The sequence below is a fragment of the Halyomorpha halys genome, unplaced genomic scaffold (genome assembly GCF_000696795.3).
Source record: "Halyomorpha halys isolate HHAL.00 unplaced genomic scaffold, Hhal_1.1 Scaffold1421.1, whole genome shotgun sequence".
NCBI classification, from domain to species: domain Eukaryota; kingdom Metazoa; phylum Arthropoda; class Insecta; order Hemiptera; family Pentatomidae; genus Halyomorpha; species Halyomorpha halys.
Window position 1 is genome coordinate 92782 of NW_027112482.1, and position 24259 is coordinate 117040.

The 24259-nt window shown below is 29.1% G+C and overlaps 1 protein-coding gene across 6 annotated transcripts in view; it reads right to left on the reverse strand.

Moving 5' to 3' along the window:
- The window catches only part of LOC106689635 (Myosin binding subunit), a 93576-nt gene that overhangs the window by 38916 nt on the left and 30401 nt on the right, over positions 1 to 24259 (reverse strand). For 5 of the 6 annotated variants that reach the window (XM_014434727.3, XM_014434723.3, XM_014434722.3 and 2 more), the window contains exons 3-11: positions 23681 to 23799; positions 22307 to 22466; positions 21106 to 21250; positions 18650 to 18771; positions 13815 to 13999; positions 9586 to 9693; positions 3411 to 3493; positions 1275 to 1386; positions 489 to 627 (exon numbers count right to left, since the gene is read on the reverse strand). In XM_014434727.3, coding sequence (XP_014290213.1) covers positions 489 to 627; positions 1275 to 1386; positions 3411 to 3493; positions 9586 to 9693; positions 13815 to 13999; positions 18650 to 18771; positions 21106 to 21250; positions 22307 to 22466; positions 23681 to 23799 — 1173 coding nt within the window. The remainder of the gene's footprint in view (positions 1 to 488; positions 628 to 1274; positions 1387 to 3410; positions 3494 to 9585; positions 9694 to 13814; positions 14000 to 18649; positions 18772 to 21105; positions 21251 to 22306; positions 22467 to 23680; positions 23800 to 24259) is intronic. The other variant, XM_014434726.3, reaches the window with a different exon arrangement.

Below are 24259 nucleotides of genomic sequence, written 5' to 3' on the forward strand. Positions count from 1 at the left end.
AATAACAATCATTGGTTCATTGAATGGTTTGTGGTAATTTCTCATATTTCTTCCATTTTATTAGGATACTCTTTTCACCCATCATTATTAATTAATCCTATTAATTTTTAATCTAGTTTAGCTGAAAATTTTATTAATTCCTATTTGCTACTTGAACCTTCAAAAGTATGCTTCAAAGTTGCTATAATCCTATAGTATTTAACTTCATGATTTCAATTTTTAGGAATAAGAAAAGAATGAGCACTATTCATATGTAACTTCATCTTCTTTTTAAAAGTTTTAGTTGGCATCAATGAGGACAGGATGTGATAGTAACTATTTACATATTGTGGAAAGTAAATCAAGAATGAAGTAAAATATTCATTTGTAAAAATGGCAAAGATTATTCAGTTATGCAAAGTCAGCATAATACACATAGCATACCTTGGCAATCCAAAAACAAAAAAATAAATAAAAATAAACAACCAGAGATACACAGAAAAACTTACTTTTCATCAGCCTCAAAGCTTTGAGTCCTTCTGAGAACAACTTCCTGCGGTGTTTCAGACTTAGCATTGGGAGGCCTCATACTAGTGCCAGAATCTCCCGGAAGAGAACCTCCAGTAGGACTTTCTTTCTCACCAATTTCTGAAAAATAAGTCAACCTTGACACATAGAACAAATAAGTCTTCCTAATCAAAAAAATAACCATAGTACTAATTATAAAACATTTTTATATCAAACGTTCTGTTTAGGACAAACATTCTCTAATACCTTTATTAATCAGGCAATAATTTTATCCATGAAAGTAACATTGAAAACAATAATAAATAGAAATACTAATAACTACAAAAAGTATAATTATATCATCAAGTATACTTATATCATACCTTTAATTATAGTACTACAGTAGTATATCATACCTACTTATATTTTCAACATATTAAAATTGAATATTAATAATTTTTTCCTAAAGCAAAACTTTTTGATACAATATTGTGTAAATCACTTCAGTAACAGAACACCCATAATGGGATATTATCTTACTTAAAACATGTACATCTAACCTTTAACAGGGGTTTAAACTTATAAAAAATAAATTATAATTCATAAGAGATAAACAATACTTTAAAAAATATAACTAAATTTTAACTGAGTGAAAATGTACCAGAAGCTTATCTCAATACGAAAGAATATTTACTGAAACATGTACAATGCTTTCATTAGTGACTAGTTTGGTTTATAAACTAATATACTAATTAATTCAAAATATGAAATACATATTGGTTGCTTACTAAGAGATATATTAGGCCTTTGATCCTGTAATCGACTTCTAAAAGATCCTGGCCTCCTCCAAGAAAGAGCTTCTTCAGTTTCATTCTGTTGTTTAACTTTGGAATTCTGAACCTAATCAATAAAAATAGATAACAATTTCAATACTTTTAAAATTGTGGGTCTCATAATTATGCGGGGAGTGAGAAATTACTTTTATTTTTTTCAAAAATAGAATTAATGAAGTTTATCTATAGTTGATAATATATACAAAATATTAGTGGTAAAGGAATATTAGTTAATATCTGCCTTGTGCTCAGATTTATTATTATTATTATTACAGCATTATATTATTATTATTACAGCAGTGACAAAATATAAAATGATAAAAAAATTAGTAGTTCTTTTGTATAGTCAAAGCCTTGTGCACCAAAATTTATGCTTCAATCTTGACAACTCATTATATCACCTCATTATACAACTGGGATTATAACAGCCATTTAATCTGTTCGAGGAAAAATATTGCAATCTGTTCAGTTTGAATAATTAATATATATATACATACACACACACACACACACACACACATATATATATCAGGATTGCAGTTATAACAACCGACTTTAATACTGATGATTCTCTTTTCTTTTTCCAGTCAGGCAGACAATGGATGTGACAAAAATTTTGGTGTCATTAAATGAACATCTAAACTTTAAGACAGAGGTATTTTTATGTTCCAAGGTTGCATATTGCAAGTTGTAGCTAAATCATATTACAGTACAATGCAATATATACTTTTCTATTGCTCCTCTGTAGTGGACATTGACTTTAATCCAACAAGTGTCTGGCCCCATAGCTATCAGATTAGAGAGAGTTTACTATATCCCGCTCTTGATTGTAAACAACAGTCATAGTTTGTAAATTTTTCCACTCTCTATGATAAGTAAGTCATGTTTGAAGATTGTTTTATAATGCTAATGGATTAAGGCAAGTTATAGCACTTTTAGAAAAAGTAAAATTAAAAACACTTCTATTACAATCCATTGAAAAAGAACTTTCGGTTTACTGATTTTACGCAACAGTATGTAAAAGAAATTTATGTCAGCATCAAATCTAACCACTCCCTCTAAGACTTCCTAACCAACCTGGTCAGTCTACTCATTCTAAAATCAGTTTACAGTAGAAGAAAGAGAAACTATATTGATTAATTCTCTGTCTATTATCTATTAATTCACTGTCACAGAGCGGATTTGAACCTGTACTAGCATAGGAAGTAATAAATCTATTATTAAATTTATTGTTATTAAACGTTTATCTGCCAGTTCATATCCTGGATAAAGGAGGATTGAGAGGAGGGCTAACGACAAGCCTTCTGTGAAAAAAGCATCAAGTTACTAGTGCTTACTACAAATCCTCAGGATTCGGACTGTCTTACAGAAATGTCATAGAACTCCCACAAAAGTGTTTGAATTGAGAATATTATGATCCCTTGACAGACAGGGACTCCTTAATGAAATGAAGGACCAATAGTCTTAACATATGCATACCGTACCAATTCAGAAAATAAGATGGACGGGATGAGGTAAACTCAGCAGAAATGAGTTAGAGTTAAATCATAGCAGAGATGAGAGAGAATAGTCATGGATTTGGTTTTGGATTATTGATCTCAGATAAAATCTGAAGTCCTCGATTCCCAACTAATACCTCACAGCATTGATGCCCAATTTATTTTGGAAAACTAAAAAACAAAGCAGCAGGAACAGATAACATCTCAGTAGAATTTCTGAAAGATTATACCATCCTTTGAGAGGAATGGACATCCTAGCCAAGCAAATTTGAGGAAACGCTGATGGAATAAGGCCTTGTGAAAGACCGGAGTACAGCCAAGACTCAGAGGACCTGAATAAAACAGAACTATCAATCAGGCATGCTAACAACAAAGAGGACTGGGGATAAGTAGTTGGGCTGCCCAAGGACTACTTCATGCATATGTTGTACCAATAATGAATGAATAAATTTTTATAGAGAAGTTCAGGGAAACTGAATTAGGATTTCCAGTAGTAATATAATTCAAAGTGAAGAAACAAATACATAAATTATATATGTGTTTAAAAAAAAAAAAAATTACACTTCTTAAACTTATTTAAAAAATAACTTACCAGGGAATTAGGAACTGTTTTGTTTATATCAGCTAAAGATGGTAATCTCTGGGACTCTTCTTTGTTGACACGATTTTTTTTTTCTGTAGAAAAAATAAGAATTGTAAAATAGCATTGCGATCACATAGAACTTAAAAAATCAGGGTAGAATATGAACAATATACAAAAGGTATTATGATGACCTAGGTAATAAAAAACAATGAAAAAAAATATATAAAGTAGTCTGTGTTTTAATAATAATTTATGATTTAGTATTTAAATATACTTTTTTAAAATATTGTAAGGAGGAAAGGTTTTTTAGCCACACTATTGCTCTCATTCCTAAAAAAGAGGTTTGCATATTGGTAGACCAGTAGACTACTATCTGCAAATGGTGATGGGTCCTAATATAAATTTTGGGTTTTAGTGCATTATACTTAATATTATATATTGTAAATAATAAAAAAAAAAATTCGTTTTTAGGTTTATTAGACTACAAGCAGAAAAAAATAATTTTTTTTTTATCAATTCAGTGATCACAATTCACATTTCAGCCAACGTTAGTCATTCTCACATCATATATATATATATATATATTTGTAAGCTGGTCAAAATCATAAAAATACTGATCATTAAATCACTGGTGTTTGGTTTAGATGGATTAAATTGCCATTAAAAAAAATTCTTTTTGACAAAAATAAAAAGCTTTTTTATTGGTAGCAAAAGCTTCAAAAGTTTCAAATGAGTTTGTGCATATTAACTACATGCAGACTCAACTTTTTGGTATAAATGATGACTTAAGCCACTTTGATCTAACACCAGTGATATATGGATAATTAGTTATATTTTAATTAATAATTTAAAAATATATATGAATATTTAAAACAAAACCCAAGCATTATTTTTCTTTTAAGTACTTATTTATTAGACCAACAGGAGTATACATTTGTTGTGGGTTATAACCTGATGCCATAAACTGTTTTGTATTTTTGTGAATTTAGTCCCTACCTCTACATAAAAGGAAAAACAATAATTAAGATGATGATTATCATTATAAAATTGACCATCTACATCGAAACCTGAGTACTAGAAAAAGGAGTGATGAATGCTTAACTACTAAATATTGTGAACTATAATATTAGTCCAATTCATTTATGTATACACCTAAAAACCCAGTTACAATGGATTGATTAAAAAAACAAAAAATTTTGAGTTTCATACATTAAGAAGTAAAAAATATACCAATTAAAAGTTTTCACTTTTGTATTTTTTTTTACTCCTGCCAAAACTTCATTTTGTTTTTCAAAAGCTAACATGCATTTTCTATGAATTAATAGTTCAATTGCTACCTGAACAATCAAGTAGTTTAAAAATACGTATTGAAATATTTCAGGTGTGCAACCCACCAGAAGCTGGTTTATTTAAGAAAAACCCTAAAATTTATCACTCATGTTTTGTTCAGCTCATAATATTTCTACAAGTGCTCAAATTTAAGCAAATTTATTCTACTTCAAAAAGAGATTTGTAATTTCTTTTATGGTGTAGGCAGTGTTAAGCCCATGTCATGAAAGAAATTACAGAAACATTTTTGAAGTAGAATAGTTTTGCTAAAATTCGAGCCCTAATAGAACTCCTTACATTTTCAGTAACTCAGATTCTTCAAATTATAATTTTTAAGCCTAAACGTACTGAACTAGGGATAAAGTGGTACATACATATATATTTTTTGGCAAGTGACTACTTCCCTCCAAAAAAAAGAATATGAAAATCTACACAAATTTTAATTGAAATATCTCAAACCAAAATTTAGTGAAATTCTTAAAACTAAGAACATGGGAAATATTCCTTATTATAAAAACACACAGAACATATAAGATCATTAAATATTAATATCTTAACAGTACTTAAAATAAATGAATATAAAGCAAAGCTCAGAAAGTCATAAACCAAAGTGACCGACCATCTAGAACTAGAGAATATGCACATTAATTTTTTTCTATTCTAATAAAATCGTGCAAAAACAAGGTTTATTAGCAACTGCACAAGTATTTGTAACAATTTGCATGCAAACTTTTTTAAAGTAACTAATATGCAACATTATCCTTAGGATAGAGCAAAGCAAATTGGAGAAGTAAAATTTAACTATTAAATAATTTTTAAAATGTGTGATGTTTAAAATAATAAGTAGCATAATCAAGTGTGTAGTGACAAACTAACAGTAGTTTGATGGAAGAAAGTTGAACGATTTCATTAAAGAGAATGATTGACTTTCTGTTTAACCAAATTCCTCGCTTTCAAGTAAATCCATATTTTATAAACAGCAGGCCCTCCTTAATGGCCTGTTTAAACCAATAAAGCGAAGTATCTAAGAAATATTTTAAAAACAACTCTAGTTGCCCAACATTGAAATGGGAGAGCCTGTATAAGAACAATTAATATAGATTTATCACAATCTTATATTAGGAATCTAAGAATTTATCTACTGGTATCGGGGGAGAGGGGGAGGCGAACTTGTACAGAAAGTACTGATTGTGGATGTTTTGTATTGGTAAAAAGTACTAATTATGATATTGTGGACTACAGTGGGGTGAAACACACATAAAGTGAAACAATAATGCACTTATCCACTGACCATTATCCCCTCTCTCTTCTATCTTCTCACATTAATACATATTATGGTAAAATGGCTATTTTTATGTTGTTACTTAGTATTAACCAGACTGGGAGGGATAAGATAAATTTCTCAGGATGTAAAATAAATATTAACTGGACCACATGGGAATTGAACTTAAATATACTTTAAACAACTTCTAATAGGTTTAAAAATTCTACAATTGCGTGTCTTGTTATATAATTTGTTAAATCTCATAAGATATTTGATAAATAGGAAGGAATAAAGTGCCCAGTTGTCAGGCTATAGAGCTGAAATTTGAAATAGTTTCGCCAATATTGATTCTTTCACAATTAAGTGGAGTCAGCAATACCGCCCTTACTGCTGAAATAATCCTATTCCAGCAGACTATAAAAAATAGATTTTTTTTTCTTTTAAATGCAGCTACTAAAAACTTTCAGATTGAGTGAATTTCAAAACAGTAACAGTAATATATTAAAGGTACTAACATTATATAAAATCCATTAAATATTATTCAATAGCACAATGAAAGTAATACATTTTAACTAGCTGACCCATGTGAAAAATTTTCTCAATTCGTCATCAGATTTTAATAAATCAAGGGTTCACAGGTCCTTGTACAGCAAGTAATTGGTTCATAGAACTTTTGAAATTATGTATATGTCAGTACATTTTGTGCTGGCATATGCACAAAATAAAATAAATATTATATACAACATTATAATATTTCAATTCAATTTGAACTCAATAACTCTATGGAAATGCAATACTTGCCATAGATTATGAAGATTTCCCCTAAATATCAAATATCATTCAACAATTTAGCAGCTAAAAGTATCTAGTATCCAGTAAATAATAGCTGGTATTAATCAAGGATTATAATCAATAGCTAACTATCTACATGGAGTTAGCTCCTTACTCAAGGAAAAATAATATGTTTAACTTCTTAAACACTTAATTGGTATTCTGTACCTATGCTTCTAATGACCTGTTGTCGGGAATTTCTTTAGGGAATCCTATTTCCTTTTTTCTTCTTTTATTTAATCAATGGACAACCAAGGTATCGTTTTTATTCTTTTGATATAGATGATAGTAAAAGAAAAATATGTCCTTCTTGTTCAGGTCCAATATATAATATATTTTCCAAATTATAAAGGATGTAAATTTCCACCAAAATAGCCCCCATAACATTATGTCAGCACTCACCAAGATCCACTCAATTAATAGGTTAATAGTATAGAGATTTATCATTATTTTGATGAATCATTTCTTATTTAATATTTTCAGTGATTTTAAGTGAGTTTTAAATGTGAAAAATTCTACTCTAAAGTAAAATGTCTTCAAAATAGATTTTTCTACAGCCTAAACTAAAATAAAAATCACTGAAGAAATTAAAGATGGAACAATTCATCGAACAAAATGAAAAATGTTTAAATTAAACTTATTAATAGAACAGAGGATGGTGAATATTGACGTCACTGGTAGCCATGATGGTATAGAAACCGTTTTAGTACAAACTTACATAATTTGAATTTAAGTCCTTAATATAAATACTGGATTTTAAATAATACATTTTTTAAATTATTAAAAAATTTAAAAAATGAGATTTTAATAAGATCTTTGTTGTTTATTTAATAAATTTTATGTTATAAGATTAGCAGCTTTGTGTTGAATTTATGTAATTTTTTTCAAATGTGCTTATTTTTTCAGAAAAATTTGCTAATTAAAAATAAAATAATATTTAAAATCAATAATTAGTATGAAAAATATAACAATATATTACTATTATAAACATTACACCAGTAAGTAAACTTCGAACCGTAAATATTAAGAAAAAATTTAAAATTTATAATAAATGTCTTAGTGTTTGAAGAGCTCTTACTGTTGTCAGACAACTCATTTCAATGTATTGCTCTAAAAAGGGTGTTGTCCATGATACTTTGGTTCCTAACCTGACAAATCCACCAAATTCTCATCAAGATGAAATTAGTGTTTCTAAGATTGGATTTGGAACGAAGATTGTTTAATATCAAAAAATAAAATTCTCTACCAACAGGCTATCTTGCTCTCAAAAAAGCATTAATGTATGTAAAAACTAACAATAAGTAATTTTCAAACTTCACAAATCATAATTACATAAAAAAAACAGATGAAATTAAATATATTTCATACCCAAGAATAAATAATATTAATAATAATTACTTACCGGTAATTTGGACAAACTATAATATATATTTTTAAAAATACATAAATAATGAAAATAGCCTTTTTATTACCAGGCATACAAGGCATATAATTCCAAAACCAGCCAAGCCCATTTTCAGGTTTTAATTTTTTTTCTTTAAGTTTTTGTAGTGGATTATTATATCAAATTTTAAGATTTTTTATTCAATTTTTAACCTCACTTGTAATTTTAGAATAATTATAATATTTTAATGTTGGCAACTCCTCTCCTCCTGAAGAAGGTTCTGGTTTAGTTACCTTTACGAGGTGTTTGGAACTGGACATAAATTATTTTAGAGTAATTGCATTGCTATTTTAATTGTTATATCCTGTGTCTGGATGATAACTCATTTTACTGCATAATGTATGTTTTTCAGATGTTTACTAATGTCTTGATGATGCCTGAATAGGCAAGAATTTGGCGATGTTAATAAATTTTTTGTGACTACAATGGCCTTATTGTGTATTATTCGTAAATAGTCTCTGCCCTTGGGTATCCTGTTTTTCACAAAGTGGATTATTATGTGATTTAATTGATTTTGGGAGAAAACATTTCACCTCCTGACAATCCAGTTCAAAATCTGTTAAAGGAAAAAAATAAAAATAAAATGGATTTGGCTGGTTTTAGAATTTCACATTCCCTATAACATATAAATTAAGATTTAAATAGTGAAGCTAACAATTCAAACCTTGTTAAGAAAAAAAAGAAAGAAAAAGAGAGAGAAAAAAAGAAGCAGTTTCAAATAAACAAAGCTGAACTGATTTAGTAACAAAAAAAAATTGAAATGCATATAAGCTCAAACAATTTATAGAAAGTAAAAGCATATCAACTTTAATCATGCAGAATTAATTTAAATAAATGAAAATAATAATAATAATTCTTAACGCCCATGTAGATAAACAAGCAGTCTAACTGACTGGTTTAAAGCTAATGCCTCGTCTAAAACATATCATTCACAAGATTATAGTTATTTCCAATACATGCTCCCACAGGTTCTCAGTAAAACTTGCACCAAAACAAGTAACTGATATCTTGATAAGTTCAATGATATATTTCAAGACATCATTCATTCGAGAAACTATAATTTACTAAAGAACCAATTCCAAACAGAAAAGACAAGCAATATTAGCCATTCGTCATATAGGAAGGAAAAACTGGTATAGGAGAACCATAGTGTACAAAGAAAACTCAAAATTTTTGAGAAACATTCAACATACACGTCTATGTACAAGACCTAAGAATGAGCAATTGATAAAAAACATGAAAGTGCCATGAAAACATTGAGTTATTTAATGGAAAGATTTTATACAAATGAGATTCATTCACTAGGCCTTTCTCACCTGAATTTGATTCTTCATCTGAAACATCGGTACTATTACCTGTATCCGATGTTTCAGTACTTAGAGAGTCTACATCATCATCATCATCATGATCATCATCATCAGATTCTGTATGAAACAGCAAACAGAAATTTTTCTTGAAGAAATGAAAATTTATGTATATCTACATAAACACTTTAATATGATGTATTAACTAGAATAACTCATCTAAATTAAAACACACACATACACATGATAAAAGTTGAAGAAGGTATATTTTTACAATATTCACTAATGATATCAATGAATTTCACTCAGGAATAATTTGAAATAAACACCCAAAAACCAAAAACTCATTAAAAACACAGCTCCGATGGTATTAGTAATAATAAATAGAATACTTTTCGCATTTAAGGTTAATACCAATTTAAAAAAATGACGTCATTATGTATCCTTAGAGAAGAAATGGCCACAGCAAGTCATCAGCATGAACTGCATAAATTTTAGTATGAATATATTTTATATAAGTGGATTATATGAAGTTAATGACAACTGGCAACTCATTAAACCAATTTGCAAATCTAACAAACAATAAGAAATGATTTTATTTGACTTTTTTTATGAAAACAAAATTATTCCTAATATATTTTAGGAATATAATAGGGTGGAGGTAGGACAAATGCAGCCTCCTAAAATATTATTAGATGATCTTTGACCTTGAATAATACATTATTAGAAAAAACTATTTCACAATTTTTTAAAAAAATTAAATCGATTGTTTTACTATCCACATTACCTAAGCATTTAGAAAAAGTTAAGTTTTTGAGTAATAAATTCCATGTTTTTACAATTCCTGCCGACTTCCATGTTTGCCCTACCACTAAATGGAACAAAAGCAGATATTGGCTTATATTTATTTAAAAACTGTAACAATAGCTGAAATGGAGCATATGCAAATCTCAGTGAAAAAAATTTTTTTTTACCTCTAAATTGGTAGAAAAATGATATTTTTTTTTCAATAAGTATGATCTCTAGTTTTAAAACAGAAAAATATGTTTCATACAGAGGTGTAGAAACAACCATTTTCCTATCAGGTGATAAAATGTTTCAGATAAGGAGGAATATACTGAGAAGTTTTTAAGGTAAGACCCTGAAACATGGTCACTTTACTAATAAGTTTTGCATGTCTTCTCTTTTAAGCATTTACCGCACTCCAGCATGAGTTTATGACGCGCAGTTATAACTCCCTTATGCATTCTGCTCAGCCAATATACTGGGCTCATACCTGCCTAGGCTATATCTATCCTAAAAAAACAAATCAAATGTTTTAGATTGTCAGATAAAGAAGTGAAAACCACAACTACAGGAAAAATCTAGTACAAATTCAAAAGAAAAAATTACAATATTATAGATTAGACACACGCTAAGAAGTGGAGTCTGAATTAACTATATATATCGTAAAAATATAATATATACTTTCAAAGACGGTAACCTCTTAAGTATAAATATGAGAAGGTGGGTGGGGTGCAGTCAGTCAGAATACATAAATAAGTACAACTTATTCATTTGTGCTGACTTTTCAACCTGAATATCTAATCCTGATCTGCTTCAGGACTGAAAAACAAAAAAAAAAAAAGATAACAAGCTTAATTCAGATAAAATTAAATAATAATAATCATTAACTTGGAAACATAAATAACAATAAATTAAGTAGATAGTAGATGATAATTTTAAAAGATAAAATATAATGCGGTGGAGGTAAAAATTATACAAAACCAATGATAAAAAAAAAGTAAAATCAGACAATGCCAATGTAAAATTAATTTTAATTTTTCACTAATTATATATTTTTAATCATTAATTACATATTTTATTACGTTAATTTTAATTATGCACTATTTAAATTTTCTCCCACACCTTTCATTATGTTTAGTTCTTTATTTACACAAGCATTGTCTGATTTTCCTTTTTTTCTCTTTTATTTTATATAATTCTCACCTCCACAATACTAAAGTTTATCTTCTATTAGTATCATCTACTATCTATTTTTTATTGTTATGTGTGATTCCTAGTTTGTTTATTGTTATTATTTGTTTTTTTATTTTCTCTGAATTAAGTTTGTTATCTTGTTTTTGCTTTCCAGTCCTGATGAAGCCATAAATTCAGGTCAATACGTCAGCACTAATAAATAAGTTTTACTTATTTCTGTATAATTACTGACTGCACCCCCAACCATCTCCTCATATTGAATTCAATAAAAAGGTCAACTATAAACACATAAATATTTTTTAAGAAGACAACAGAAAACCTACTCTTTCTACCCTGCCTCACAATCAATTTAAACTTTTAAATACAATAAAACTATCTTAAAATGCAAAACTTTTAAAAATTTAAAATCCCTTAACTTGATATTTAACATTTTTCTTCGCTAGAAGCCATACTGTTATGATGATCAACTGAGAAACTATAAAACTGTTAAGTAAATGTTTGGTGATTATCATCAAGACAAATGTACATTGTTGCACAATTCTATCAATTTTATGACAATAAATCATGAATTAATATCATTAATATACTAAAATTCATTCTTTATACTATGAAGAGTATTAGTCAGAAAATTAACATAAAATAAAACGAAGCTTTAAAATATGTTAATTTGAAAATTACAAATATTTTTATATTCTTATTATAATATTTGTTGTGTTAATTTGAAAAAATTAACAGCAGTAATACAAAACAAAGCTGTTAGAACAGTTTTAAAATATTCATAACCAGCTTTTACCAATTTAAACTATGAAGGTAACTTTTTATGCTAAAAATTAACAATAATATGTCAAATGTACATCAAGAAACATGTTGTAATCCAATATAATGTTATATTCCTTCCACCTCAATCAATTAGGATTAAAAAAATTTCTTTTGTATTTTGTTTGGTACAATGAGATAAGTGTAAGGCTAAGTTGTCCACCTCAAAAGCCCAAGGGATAACTTACAGTGCGGAAAAAAAACACAAACTTTTTATATTTGGCTGAAAAATCTCTTGAATATCAGCTTCTACTACACAATTGTCCATGATCATTTGAAAGAGTTTAAAACTTTCTTCAAAATGCTGTTGTTAAATTTTGATTTAAATGTAGTACAGTATGTACATAAATTCACGTATCTACACACGCATGCAGGCACACATAGCACAGCATGTACGCACACGCACCCACAGATAATTGGCTACAGTTGGCTTAGTATGAGATACCCATGTAAATGATTTTAAAGGAAATCGTATGCTGCTTGGAATGTTAATATACAAATTTTGTATAGGAATATACGAGAGTTTGCCAAATAAACAAAACAAATAAAATGGTTTGTGTTTTTGCTAACAGAAAGTGATATTTATTAATTTATTTTCATAAAATTTAACACCTCTCATCAAGTTCCTCAAGGTTTTGCTAACTTGTAATACATTGACATATACATAATTGTCATTCATCGTTAAAACACAATGGATTACATAAACCCCCATAAATAGAAATAAAATGGATCAAAATATGGGTTTTAGAAATTTTAGGATGTTTCTTTGAAACTGCATGTACTGAATAATAGTAACTGAAATACTTGTAATAGTATCTGGAGTATTTTAGTAATAGTATATTGTATTCTGTACAACTATGAAATAGCACCTACAATGGTATATGTAAATAAAAAATCTTACCACTGCATTTTGAAGGAAATCAAGGAGCTAACTCCTATCTAACATTTGTACATCCAAATATTTCAGAGATTTTTCGGACAAAATAAAAATAAGTTTTTTTTTCCTCACTGAGAGCTATCTGTAGGACTGTAGAGGTCACAAACTTGACACTATTCTTACTATTCCGAATAATATACAAAAGAAAATTTGTTTATCCTAATAGATCCAAGGTGGACTCTTTTTTGCACCTATACTGGACCGCAGTTTCTTGGAATAGAAACGATCTATATCATTTATAATATTAATGCTAATAGATGACTTAAATACTTTGCAAACCTTTGAATCAATCCAATTAATTTGTATTTGCTATAACCTAACATTAGGTTCATGCTTTAATATTTGAAGGGATATCATAGTCATATATATCGTCAATAACAAACCTTAAAAAAAGTATTTCACAAGTACTTTATCCTATATGAATAAAAATAAAATAAATCAAGTTAATATAATAATTTCTAATACTTTAAAAATAACACAAAAGCAAACTGACTCAAACGTAACTCACCAACACTACTTTGTGTTTCATGAGGTTTCGTAGAAGATTCAGGATTGGCTGATTGGGAATGAATTTTAAGTTCAACTTTTTGAACTGAAGGAACTTTATCGGAGGAAGAATTTTCACTTTCATCTTCTTTATCACTTCCTTTTGACTCTAAACCATCTGAGATCAAGGGTTTTTGGATTGTTGATCTAAAAAAATTAAGAAATAAAAAAAATAAATATCTTTGTTTTAAGATAAAATAGTGTATTATAAAGAGTAATGACGGAATTCACAACATTTTAAATAATGAAGAAAAAATTAATTGCATAAAAGGGAGTAGATTAAGATGGGCTGAATTCAATATATATTGAACCTGGTTTATGGTGCCAGGTCATAACCTACAACAGAATATATAATCTGGACAGTCTAATTCATACGCACGCACACATATATTTGTGTGTGTGTGTGTGTATATATATATGTATATATATATATATATATACACATACATGAACAAAGATCATGAGCTTGAAAATTCTAGATATAATGATTGATGAAAAGAGAAGAGAGAGACACTGAAGTCATTGGGAGGCCAAAGTAAGAAATGCGTTTAACCACATTCTGAAATTTTTAGTGTCATCCGATTTGTAGCAAAAAACATTTTAGAATACCATCAAACTGGCAAAAGCATATTCAGTACAGTTTTTCCATTCCAAAACCTAAACTCCGCCTGTGCCAGACAGTTTGATGACTATCAAAACTGGTTGTTGGAACAAGTTTAATAATTAATATTGACTTAATGGTTAACTTAATTATAGTAGGAAGATAGCCCGAGAGGTAGTCAAAAAAGTAGAAATATTATCTTTTAACTTAAGTTAATAAGAAGAATATCAATAGTACAAACATTGTTTTTAAAAATCAACATAAAAATAATATCTAAAATTAGATAAGGAAATATAATCTATCAGGTTATTCCAATACAAATTTTTACTATCATCAAAATCATGTTTAAATAAACCCCATATTCTGTAATTTAATAATTTAAATAAAATATTGGTATTTATACTTGACCATATTTCATTTGCTGTGGGTAATGGAGTAACCAACCCTATAATTATCATTGTTTTAATTAAATCATAGGTAACAACCTATAGTCAACTAACTTCTGCTCACTCAAGACATAAATGAAACCCCAACAGATCCTTTTCAATTGAGACTGATGCATAAATCTGACTAAGCTTATGGTGCCAGGTCATAACCTACAACAGAATACATAATCTGGACAGTCTAATAAGTACCAATCCGATAGGAGCATGGTGCAAGAGGAAGAAGCTGAAGATGGTCACTGCCAAGACTTAGATCATTCTCTTAAGGAGTATGTCTAACACAGCCTACTCTATTATTCTCAATAAAGGAGAAGGTATATGGCCCATTGTGGTTGTTACATGCCTGGGTATAAGCCTTGAAAGGAAATTCAACATGATGCTTCACTTGGACTACATGAGAAGTAGGGCAGCTCTACCTCTTAATAATCAATGAGGGGAGCATTTTGTGGCCTCAGGTACCCAGCAATAGTGGCCATTTATAAAGAAGTAGTAGGTATCTTGAGATAGGCTGTTCCCTGCATGGAATCATAATATTTTATAGTTGGAGACAACAGATGGCTCTGCTAAGAGTCATTAAGGCGGACCTTCCTCCAGCAGGAACACAATACCAGTGGTCCTAAGCTTTTGTTTTTTTTTTTGCCACAGCACCCTTTTGGGGCTAAAACAATTTGTGGCACTCATATTATACTAAAAACAATTCGCGGCACACTTCTGGAGATAAAAAATATAAAAATATTATTACAATTATCCTCAGAGCGGTTGAGCATGTAGCAAAATAAGAAATAACTGTATATAGTAAATTCTATGCACAGTTTATTCAATATTTTGAGAAAGGTGGAATTCGTTTGCGGCACCCCTGGCATATGCTTGGGGTACTCTAGGATACCATAGCACCCACCCACTGACAAGGAAGTGGTACTTTATAGAATCAATTATTCATTTTTTTTTCTCAATAACGGTTAAAAAAATTGTGATTGAACTCAGTATATAAATGTACAATTGAAAGTTCTTTAATTTTAGATAGGTCTTATCCTCATTGAATTAGTTTGACATTGTATAGGAGACAAATATTCTAAAAAATCTTCCTCTAAAGTACCTTTTTTTTTTTTAGTGGAAATAAATAACTAGTTCTCATTGTTGTTAGTTCTAAATAATAGATAAATAAAAAAAAAAAAATAAAATAAATAACTAAAGGAGAAAAAATAGAGAAGGATTCAAATCGGGAAAAAACTGAGATCCCCCGATTTCAAGCATATGTTTATTGCTTCGTAATCTTCTGTTTAATACTTTGACTGCCACAGTACTTTTCAAGATTTCAGTCTAGGAAGCCAATTTATGTTTGGTCAGTTAAGCCAAGTAAGCAAACTACGAGTTATCTTGTAGGTTGGCGTCACAGGCAGTATCACCAACTACGAGATAACTCGTAGTTGACAGTCAATGAGTTAACAGCTGTATTTTGGGCAGTTATATTCGTTTAAAAGTTTATATTCGTTATTTTTGCCTCAAGAACCCTAAATACGTAATTTTATAGCAACAGAAAAATAGATATGTTTTGTTTGATATTTTTTTGTTTTCTGGTCGTAGATTTTGTTTTTCAAAAAACACAAAATATAGCGATAACTTGAACACAGGTCCACCAATCTACACACTTAGTAACTACAATATGACAGTTCCTAGCACAGCAGTGCTTGCAACAGTAATGAACTAAAAACAAATTTAATTAACATTCCCCTAAGCCTATTCAAATCATAGCCAAGAATCTTCTTGAACCTATGCAGGAGTATTAAATACTCGACATGAATTTCCTAATTTTCAGAAAAAAATTGTTTATTAAAAGCATATATTAAATCTGTGATCAGATAGCAAAATGTTTAAGTAGCTTTTATGTCTCTTCAAAGTGGCCAATTTTAAATTATGTTTTGCCAATATGGATTTCTTAGTCTTTTTTTGACTTATTATAACTTGTCACCATTGGTTTTCGATAAACTAAAAGAAAAGGTATATGAAACTTTATCACCCTAAAAACAACAACCAATGAGGCTCTCTTGTGTAGAAACCCCTTGTTTAAGAAAAAGTGACTTATAAAATTCTTCTATCTTTGCACAGAAATAATAAATTTTAAACAGGTTATTAAAAAATATAAACAATATAAACAAAAGGCTTGGGAGTTTGATTGGTTTGGTTTAAATATAAAATAAAACCTATGTACAAAATAAAATAAGTCACAATGTAAAAAAAAGAAACTTTTCCTGACATTCTACACAGTTTTAAAGATGTGATGTGGTCCCACACCTGGAATGTTATTTTAAATTTTTGAAGTCAACTTTATTTAATTTTAATGCAAAAGAAAAAACTGAGAGTGTGATTCGATAATGCTCCAAGAAATTCTGAATCCAACGATACTCCATTCATTCATTTGAAAGTGGCATGTTAAAGAGAGAGACCTTATGGAGGGCATTATCTTGAAAACAGTACATTTTAGGGCTTCAAAATGTAATGCTTATGGCATTCCTTTATTAGTAATTCATTATTTTTAATTCATTGGCAGCATAGCAGACGATAAATACCACAAACTGTAATATTTTACAATTAATGCATGGTCAGTTTGTTTAAATTGTTGCAGGTTTGTGTACCTTGTTTTCAGCCATGGTACATGGGCATAAGTAATTCTGAAACCATATTAATATTTTTGGAGAAACAATAAAAACAAATTTCAAAATCGTGAATAAAAAACTATTTCTTTCCTAGAATCCCCTATTACTAATTACACCGTATACATTCCACCTAATAAAATATCACACATACTATAATAATAAGCAGCTTGAACTCGATAATTATATTTAACCTAATTAGACACAAAGCAGGCAGGAGATAAGGCATACTATAAAAATGTTTTAAATTTAATTATTTAATTGTGATGCATTATTTCAACAAATATCAAATCATAATTGAAATATAAAATCATGATTAGTGGATGATCTCATTCAATTTCTTAAACCTTCAATAAAATTTTAAATTTCTACCAGAATAGAAAAGAAGCATGGAATGAATCAAGAATAAATATTTTATATATAATTTTATCACTTCTTTGAGACAAGTTTTGTTGTTCAAATAAAATAAATTTTATTCAAGTCCCAAAAACTCCATATTAATACTTTAAATGTCCAAATCTTTAAATGCCATCCTGGCCCACATCCTCAACGACAATCTTAACTACAAATTCACTCCTCATATCCAACTATTAAAATTTTTTTACAGGTTATTAGGCCTAGGTCTAATAAAATTAGTCAAATTAACCCATTTTGTCACTTATTAATTTAAATTTAAAACTTTTAATTACAAATTATCATAAAAAAATAAAATAGAAAATCAAGAATAGATGTTTGATCTCACGCTTTTTCTGAATTCCGAGAATTTAACAGAGAAAGGTATACTGTGCATATAATGTTCATGCTGCAAAGAGTGCACAATTTGGACAAAATATAAAACATGCTTTAAAAATAGCACAGAGTAGACAGGATAAAAAGCATTCTTAATCACATGCTGGATAAGCATGCAGCAAAAAAAGCACAGTGTAGATACAACTAATGATCTGGTAATAGTCAAGTCTAAAAACTGCAAGAGGAAAGGCATAGATTCCACTCTAATATGACAGCAAACAATTCTTATATAGCTAAGCTAACAATGTAACACCTACATTAATCTATAAAAAGTAACAAACGGAATAAAATTAAAAAAGACACTGTTACGAACATTTTATTAATGTTTTTCTTCCTATTAATATTGTTGTCCTTAGGAAGAGTCGATTGTTTTTTCTTAAGCTCCTCTAAGACACGTACCATTTCTGTCTCTGCAACATCAAACGCTGTCTGGCCCTTAAAAATACAAATTTAATTTAAATTAAAAATTATAATGAAATAATTTCAATAATGATAAAATAAATTTTAAACTTGGTGGTGAGGGATAATAATAGCTGTATTGAACAATAAAAAGAAGGATCCATTTATCATCAGACTTAGGTATAATGTTTCAGCAGGTTATGATTAGATTTACAAAATTGCACTAGAATATATTACTGTTCAATTAAATAGATAACTTTACATCATTATATTTAATCCAGTTTAAATACAATCAAATTAACCTCTGTGTACTGAGAATTCTTTAAAAAAATATGTTTTAAATCAAGTTAAATTAAATTGGCTTGAGAAATAAAACTAGTTGCCTATCTATAGTAAGACAGATTTTTTGGTTCCAATTATTTATTAATATTTTTAACATAGATAAAAAATTTAAAAAAAAAAACCTTAAGTTTCTTGCAAGATAGTTTTAGAATACCTTTTCACTGTCACTCGAGATGAAACAATGCCTCTGCTATAAGAAAAGTGAACCAAGGACACAATTTCTTGTAAGAAAATACCAATAATATTCAAGTTAGTGACATTTAATACCTTTAATTATTTATTTTTTCCCCAACAATTTATCAATGGGTATGGACCACCTCCAAAAGCCACTGCCAACTGGCCCGTTCTTGTGATGCCGCAATCAAGTTCCAGATTTGTAGGTAGTCTCTCCAGTCCACAGACACTACATCCAGCGACCTTTTTCTATGTCTTCCTACTCTTCTTAATCGTCCTGTTCAGTTCTTCTGTCACAAGCATCTTTGGAATACTGGAGCCATCTATCAGAGAGATGATTTGTCCAGCCTAGGCTTGACCACAATTATCAAGTCAAAGAGCTCATACAGTGCTCGGTTTTTTATTTAGCTCCAGACTGTTCAGTCTTTTACAGGTCTCAAGATTCCCCAAAGTATCCTCTGCTCAAAAATAAGTAGTCTTCATCTTCCTTGGTGGTAGCCAAAGCTTCTGAGCTGTATGTCAACACAGGGCGTATGAGCACTATATAAAAACTAATTTTAGTTTTGCTGCTGAGAGACTAGGTTCAATGTTTTGATAGGCTGAAGAAACATCAATTAGCAGCCGTTATGCTTCTATTGATTTCGAGGCTCGGATTATTTTTAGACCTAAGTTCTGTACCCGGATAGGTGAATGATTCAACCTGCTCTAACTTAAAGTCCATTTCTAGGACCCACCCCCAACACACATATAGTTTGTCTAGTGCTCATTGGTAGGGAGTCCCATACCCTTTGCCATTCTCTGAAGTCATAGAGGCCTCCTTAAGGACACACACTGATCTGACAATGAGATCAGTCATCCTCCTCCCCAATACCACTATTAGACCAAAAGGTCTACAACTAACTGATTTGAATCACTTATGTATAAATCTGAGGAACAATAATTTCATTAAAACTGTAATAACTGAACATAAACATTATTTTTTCTCAAGTATAAACTTGAGGATTTTCATTATAGTCAGCCAGTGATTGAACTGTCACCTTCAACCTCTTTTTCTATTTGTACATCAATATTTTTTTGGGGCTGTTATATGAGAATTTATCAGTAGTAAACCATTGCCTCAGAGCTCCAAGCAAGATATATCTCAATAAGTGTTTTAATCTTTGCTTCCCCACACCACATTGCTGACAAGTTAAAAAATACTTTTAGCCCACTGTAAGATCACAGGCAGCTGGCTACCCCAGAGGAAGGCTCTAATATAACAGCTACTGACCTCAGTCCTAATCTATTTATTATTCTGCATTAACAACCACAACATAACCTCAGAACTTAAAGTAATTTTCAACCATAATTTATTCTGTTAACAACTACGACTAACATTCTGCTAAATGTTTGAACTAATATTTCTATTAATTAAAATGGAAAAATTATTAGACTTTTGAAGTTTTACTTGCAATGAATTATAAGATGAAAATGCCAATATAATAATGTTCTTATTTGTTCTCAGGTCTCAGTAATGGAGTAGATTTAGCAGGTCTCCTCACAAACTCTTAGTATAACTACTACGCCTAATACATTAGCCATGGTAGGACTCAAATTATCAATTAAGGAACAAAGAGTTATTTTCATGGAACTGATGAATTGAATAATTTATTTTTTTAAACACAGGATAGAAGCTGTTAGCTGTCAGTCAAGAAAAGTTACAATGGTAAGTATAAAAGATGTAAATGCTATGTACATAACCTAGATCAAATAAAATTCTGTAAGATAAAGATAACTAAAATAAAAATCTAGAAGTTAAATATAACCATGAAATAAAATTATAACCTTATTATTATAAAAAAAAGTCCAACTTACAACACAGTTCCTAATATTCATATCACAATGTGCTTCAGCTAAAACCTCAGCAGCTTCCTTCTGCCCCCAGTGCGCTGCTGCATGAAGTGGAGTCCAACCATCTAAATCTTGGGCATCAACATCAGCACCAGCCTTGATCAGGATACTACACAACCATTTAAACAGAGATAAAGCTGAAATTGCAAATAAAAATGTATAAACAGTAGAGATGAGCTACTAAACAGACAAATCCTTTATAGGAAAGCAAATGTAGTAATACAGTTGATATTTTAGTGCACAATAGCAATCGACATTTATAAATACTCGTTTTATATTCTCATGTATATGAACTGCTCCTAAAATATGTTGTAAAGCAAATCACAGTTGAAAACATGGAAAAAAAACTCAAACTGTCATTATAACTGTAGTAAGATTATGATATGCACTATATACAATGAAAAGTTATAAAATTTTCTGTTTACAATAAAGGACATATTTAAAAGTTTAAAAATTCTGTTTTTAATAACTATAAGAACCAAAAGAAGTTTAAAAAAAACAACCAAAAGTAATGGAAGGAAAAAAATAACATTATTTTAGATTGATTATTTATATACGCAAAAATTTAATACGTCAATGGAGTACATCTGCTAAATCTGTTCAAGTTTATGTTTTCTCCCAGGTTTCTTGAAAAAACATTAAATATGATTTGATAGGATTTTTATTAAAATATAAAATTAAATAATCAAAGAAATCATTTACATAGCCCCCTAATAAATTTAAGCTGAACTCTCAGATCTCAGAACCCTTAAGTCCTCCTCCTAAAGTCAAAATTGCTTTCATCAAGGAGCTATAAAATAATTTTATGTAAAGTTAGTTAAAAGGGGATTGATAATCAAATAGATGAGTCAGTGGTTTGTATCATTGCTTAAGTTCTAATTGTTTCTCTCTCTAGTTCTAATCTCTCAGTGAACAGGCTATAGTTCATATACAATCAATGATATTTAAAAACTTTTTAGTACATCCAGAAATCTTGTTTAGCATTTTTAGTGAACAGTATTGTCTCTAAGGACCAAAGGATGACATTTAAAATGAGAAAATGATTATTTTAGAAAAAATTGTTTTCCTCTATAATAAATAATAAACCTCATATATAATAAATAAAACATACCTAAAATTTATGGGAAAATATGAGAAAACTAACAATGTGACAACAAAATCTTACTCCATGACTTTCAGATATCCCTTTGCAGCAGAAACATGAAGTGCCATGGCACCAGTCTTGGGGTGCGGTTTTTCGCATAAATAACCAGAACTCAACCAATTTTTGGCATCAGCTAACATCAGTCTTTCTTCTTCAGTACGAGCATTATCAGCATCAATACCTAACAAACAAATTAAAAAAAAAAAAAAAAAAAATCAGAAACTTATTTTCACCAAATGACAAAAAAAAATTAAATAAATATAACTAAATAATAATATTTTCACTATTATCAAATGAAGCCGTTTTATGGTGTATTCCAAGAAACCAATCAAGCTTTTAAAAAATTGGCATATACATCAGGTAATGAATTTGGATCCTTAACTACAACATTAAAAATAAATAAAAAGTGCTAATATGTACTATGTTTCACATTTTAAACATGAAAAAAGACTTGTTGGCACCTTTACAATTGTTTTTTCTCAGTATTTTGCTAAATAGAATTTTTTTTCTAAACATACATAATTTGTTTCTTATATCTATCTCCTAATTATCACATTAAGTAAGTTCACTCCAGATTTATTTTAAAAAAAACTATAGCTCATGGACTAAAATATGCTGTGTCTAATAGAGTATATTACACAGCTGAGTATATTTAAAAATACATAAATAAATATTCCAATTTAGTTATTTTATATACATTCTTGCCCTACATAACCTTCCAAAGAGAAGCATTAAATACATCCTTTGATCTAGGTAAATAATATTTTCACCCTCATGATATCCAGAGATATCATCTCATTCTTTCTTTTGTGCTAACTCATTTACTGTATCTATTAACTGAAATAGTATCTGTTAGAAAAAGCCTATTAACCTTAAAATATAAAAAGAAAAACAACAAAGAATCTTAACATTTTAATTAATATCTTGGCTCCCCAAAGTTTCCACCTTTTTCCGCCACTAGTAGACACCCCACATGTAGAAAAGACTGTTAGATGAATTTGACATCAAATCTCGGAGATAGCTATTATTATTTGTAAATTTACAACAAGAAAACAATATAACTAAAAATTACTATATCTATGGTAATATTCAGGATTTTTCAGATATTTACATCTTTAAAATGATGTGTTTGTCAATGACCGTAGACTTAATATGAGAAGATGGTCAGGCGTGCATTTAGTAATGATAAACAATATATTTATATATATTGAACAAGTTTTTTACTTATTTGTGATTCATTACTCCCAACCAACTTCTCCTCATTTATATCTTAAAAAATGTACACACTTCATAATTGAAAATAGTGAAAACATCAAGAACCAGGACATCATGATTAAATAAAAACCAATAAAGCTACTATATCTGTCAACCTAGTTTCTGTAACATGATATTTACCCAATTCTTCGATTTGTTGTTGAAGCATATCTTCCATTTCATCCGACTCTGCAACATCAACAGGCAGTTCACCATCGTTGTTAACTGCTGCCACATTAGCTCCTTTTTCAATCAGGTACCTAACATAATTTTAGTTTAAGCTTTAACAAATGAGAACAAGCATGAATTTAAAATGTTATTTTTCAAAATTTTACATTAAGAATAAAATACATCCTTTCATAAATTAAAATTTGTTATAAGAGAATAATCTGAAAAAAAAAAAAAATGAACCTAAGCCTGAACATATATTTAAAATATTTTTAATCCCCCTACAATTTGGACTGTGCCACTTGTTAAAGCCAAAAGAGTTATATGAAAATTTGTAACAATGCTTAATTGGTAAAAAATGAATATAGTGTTCTAAAATATCTGCCATAAAGATCTGCGTATAATTAAAAAATATAATGTACGCTCTTCTGTTTAATTGCTCTTCATTCTTTCTTATTTATTCAAAGAGTAGACATGCTGCCCTGTACAGAAATTGTGGCTTCTTTATAACTCAATTTTCCTATTTTAATAGGATTCGTTCAGCTGATTTCA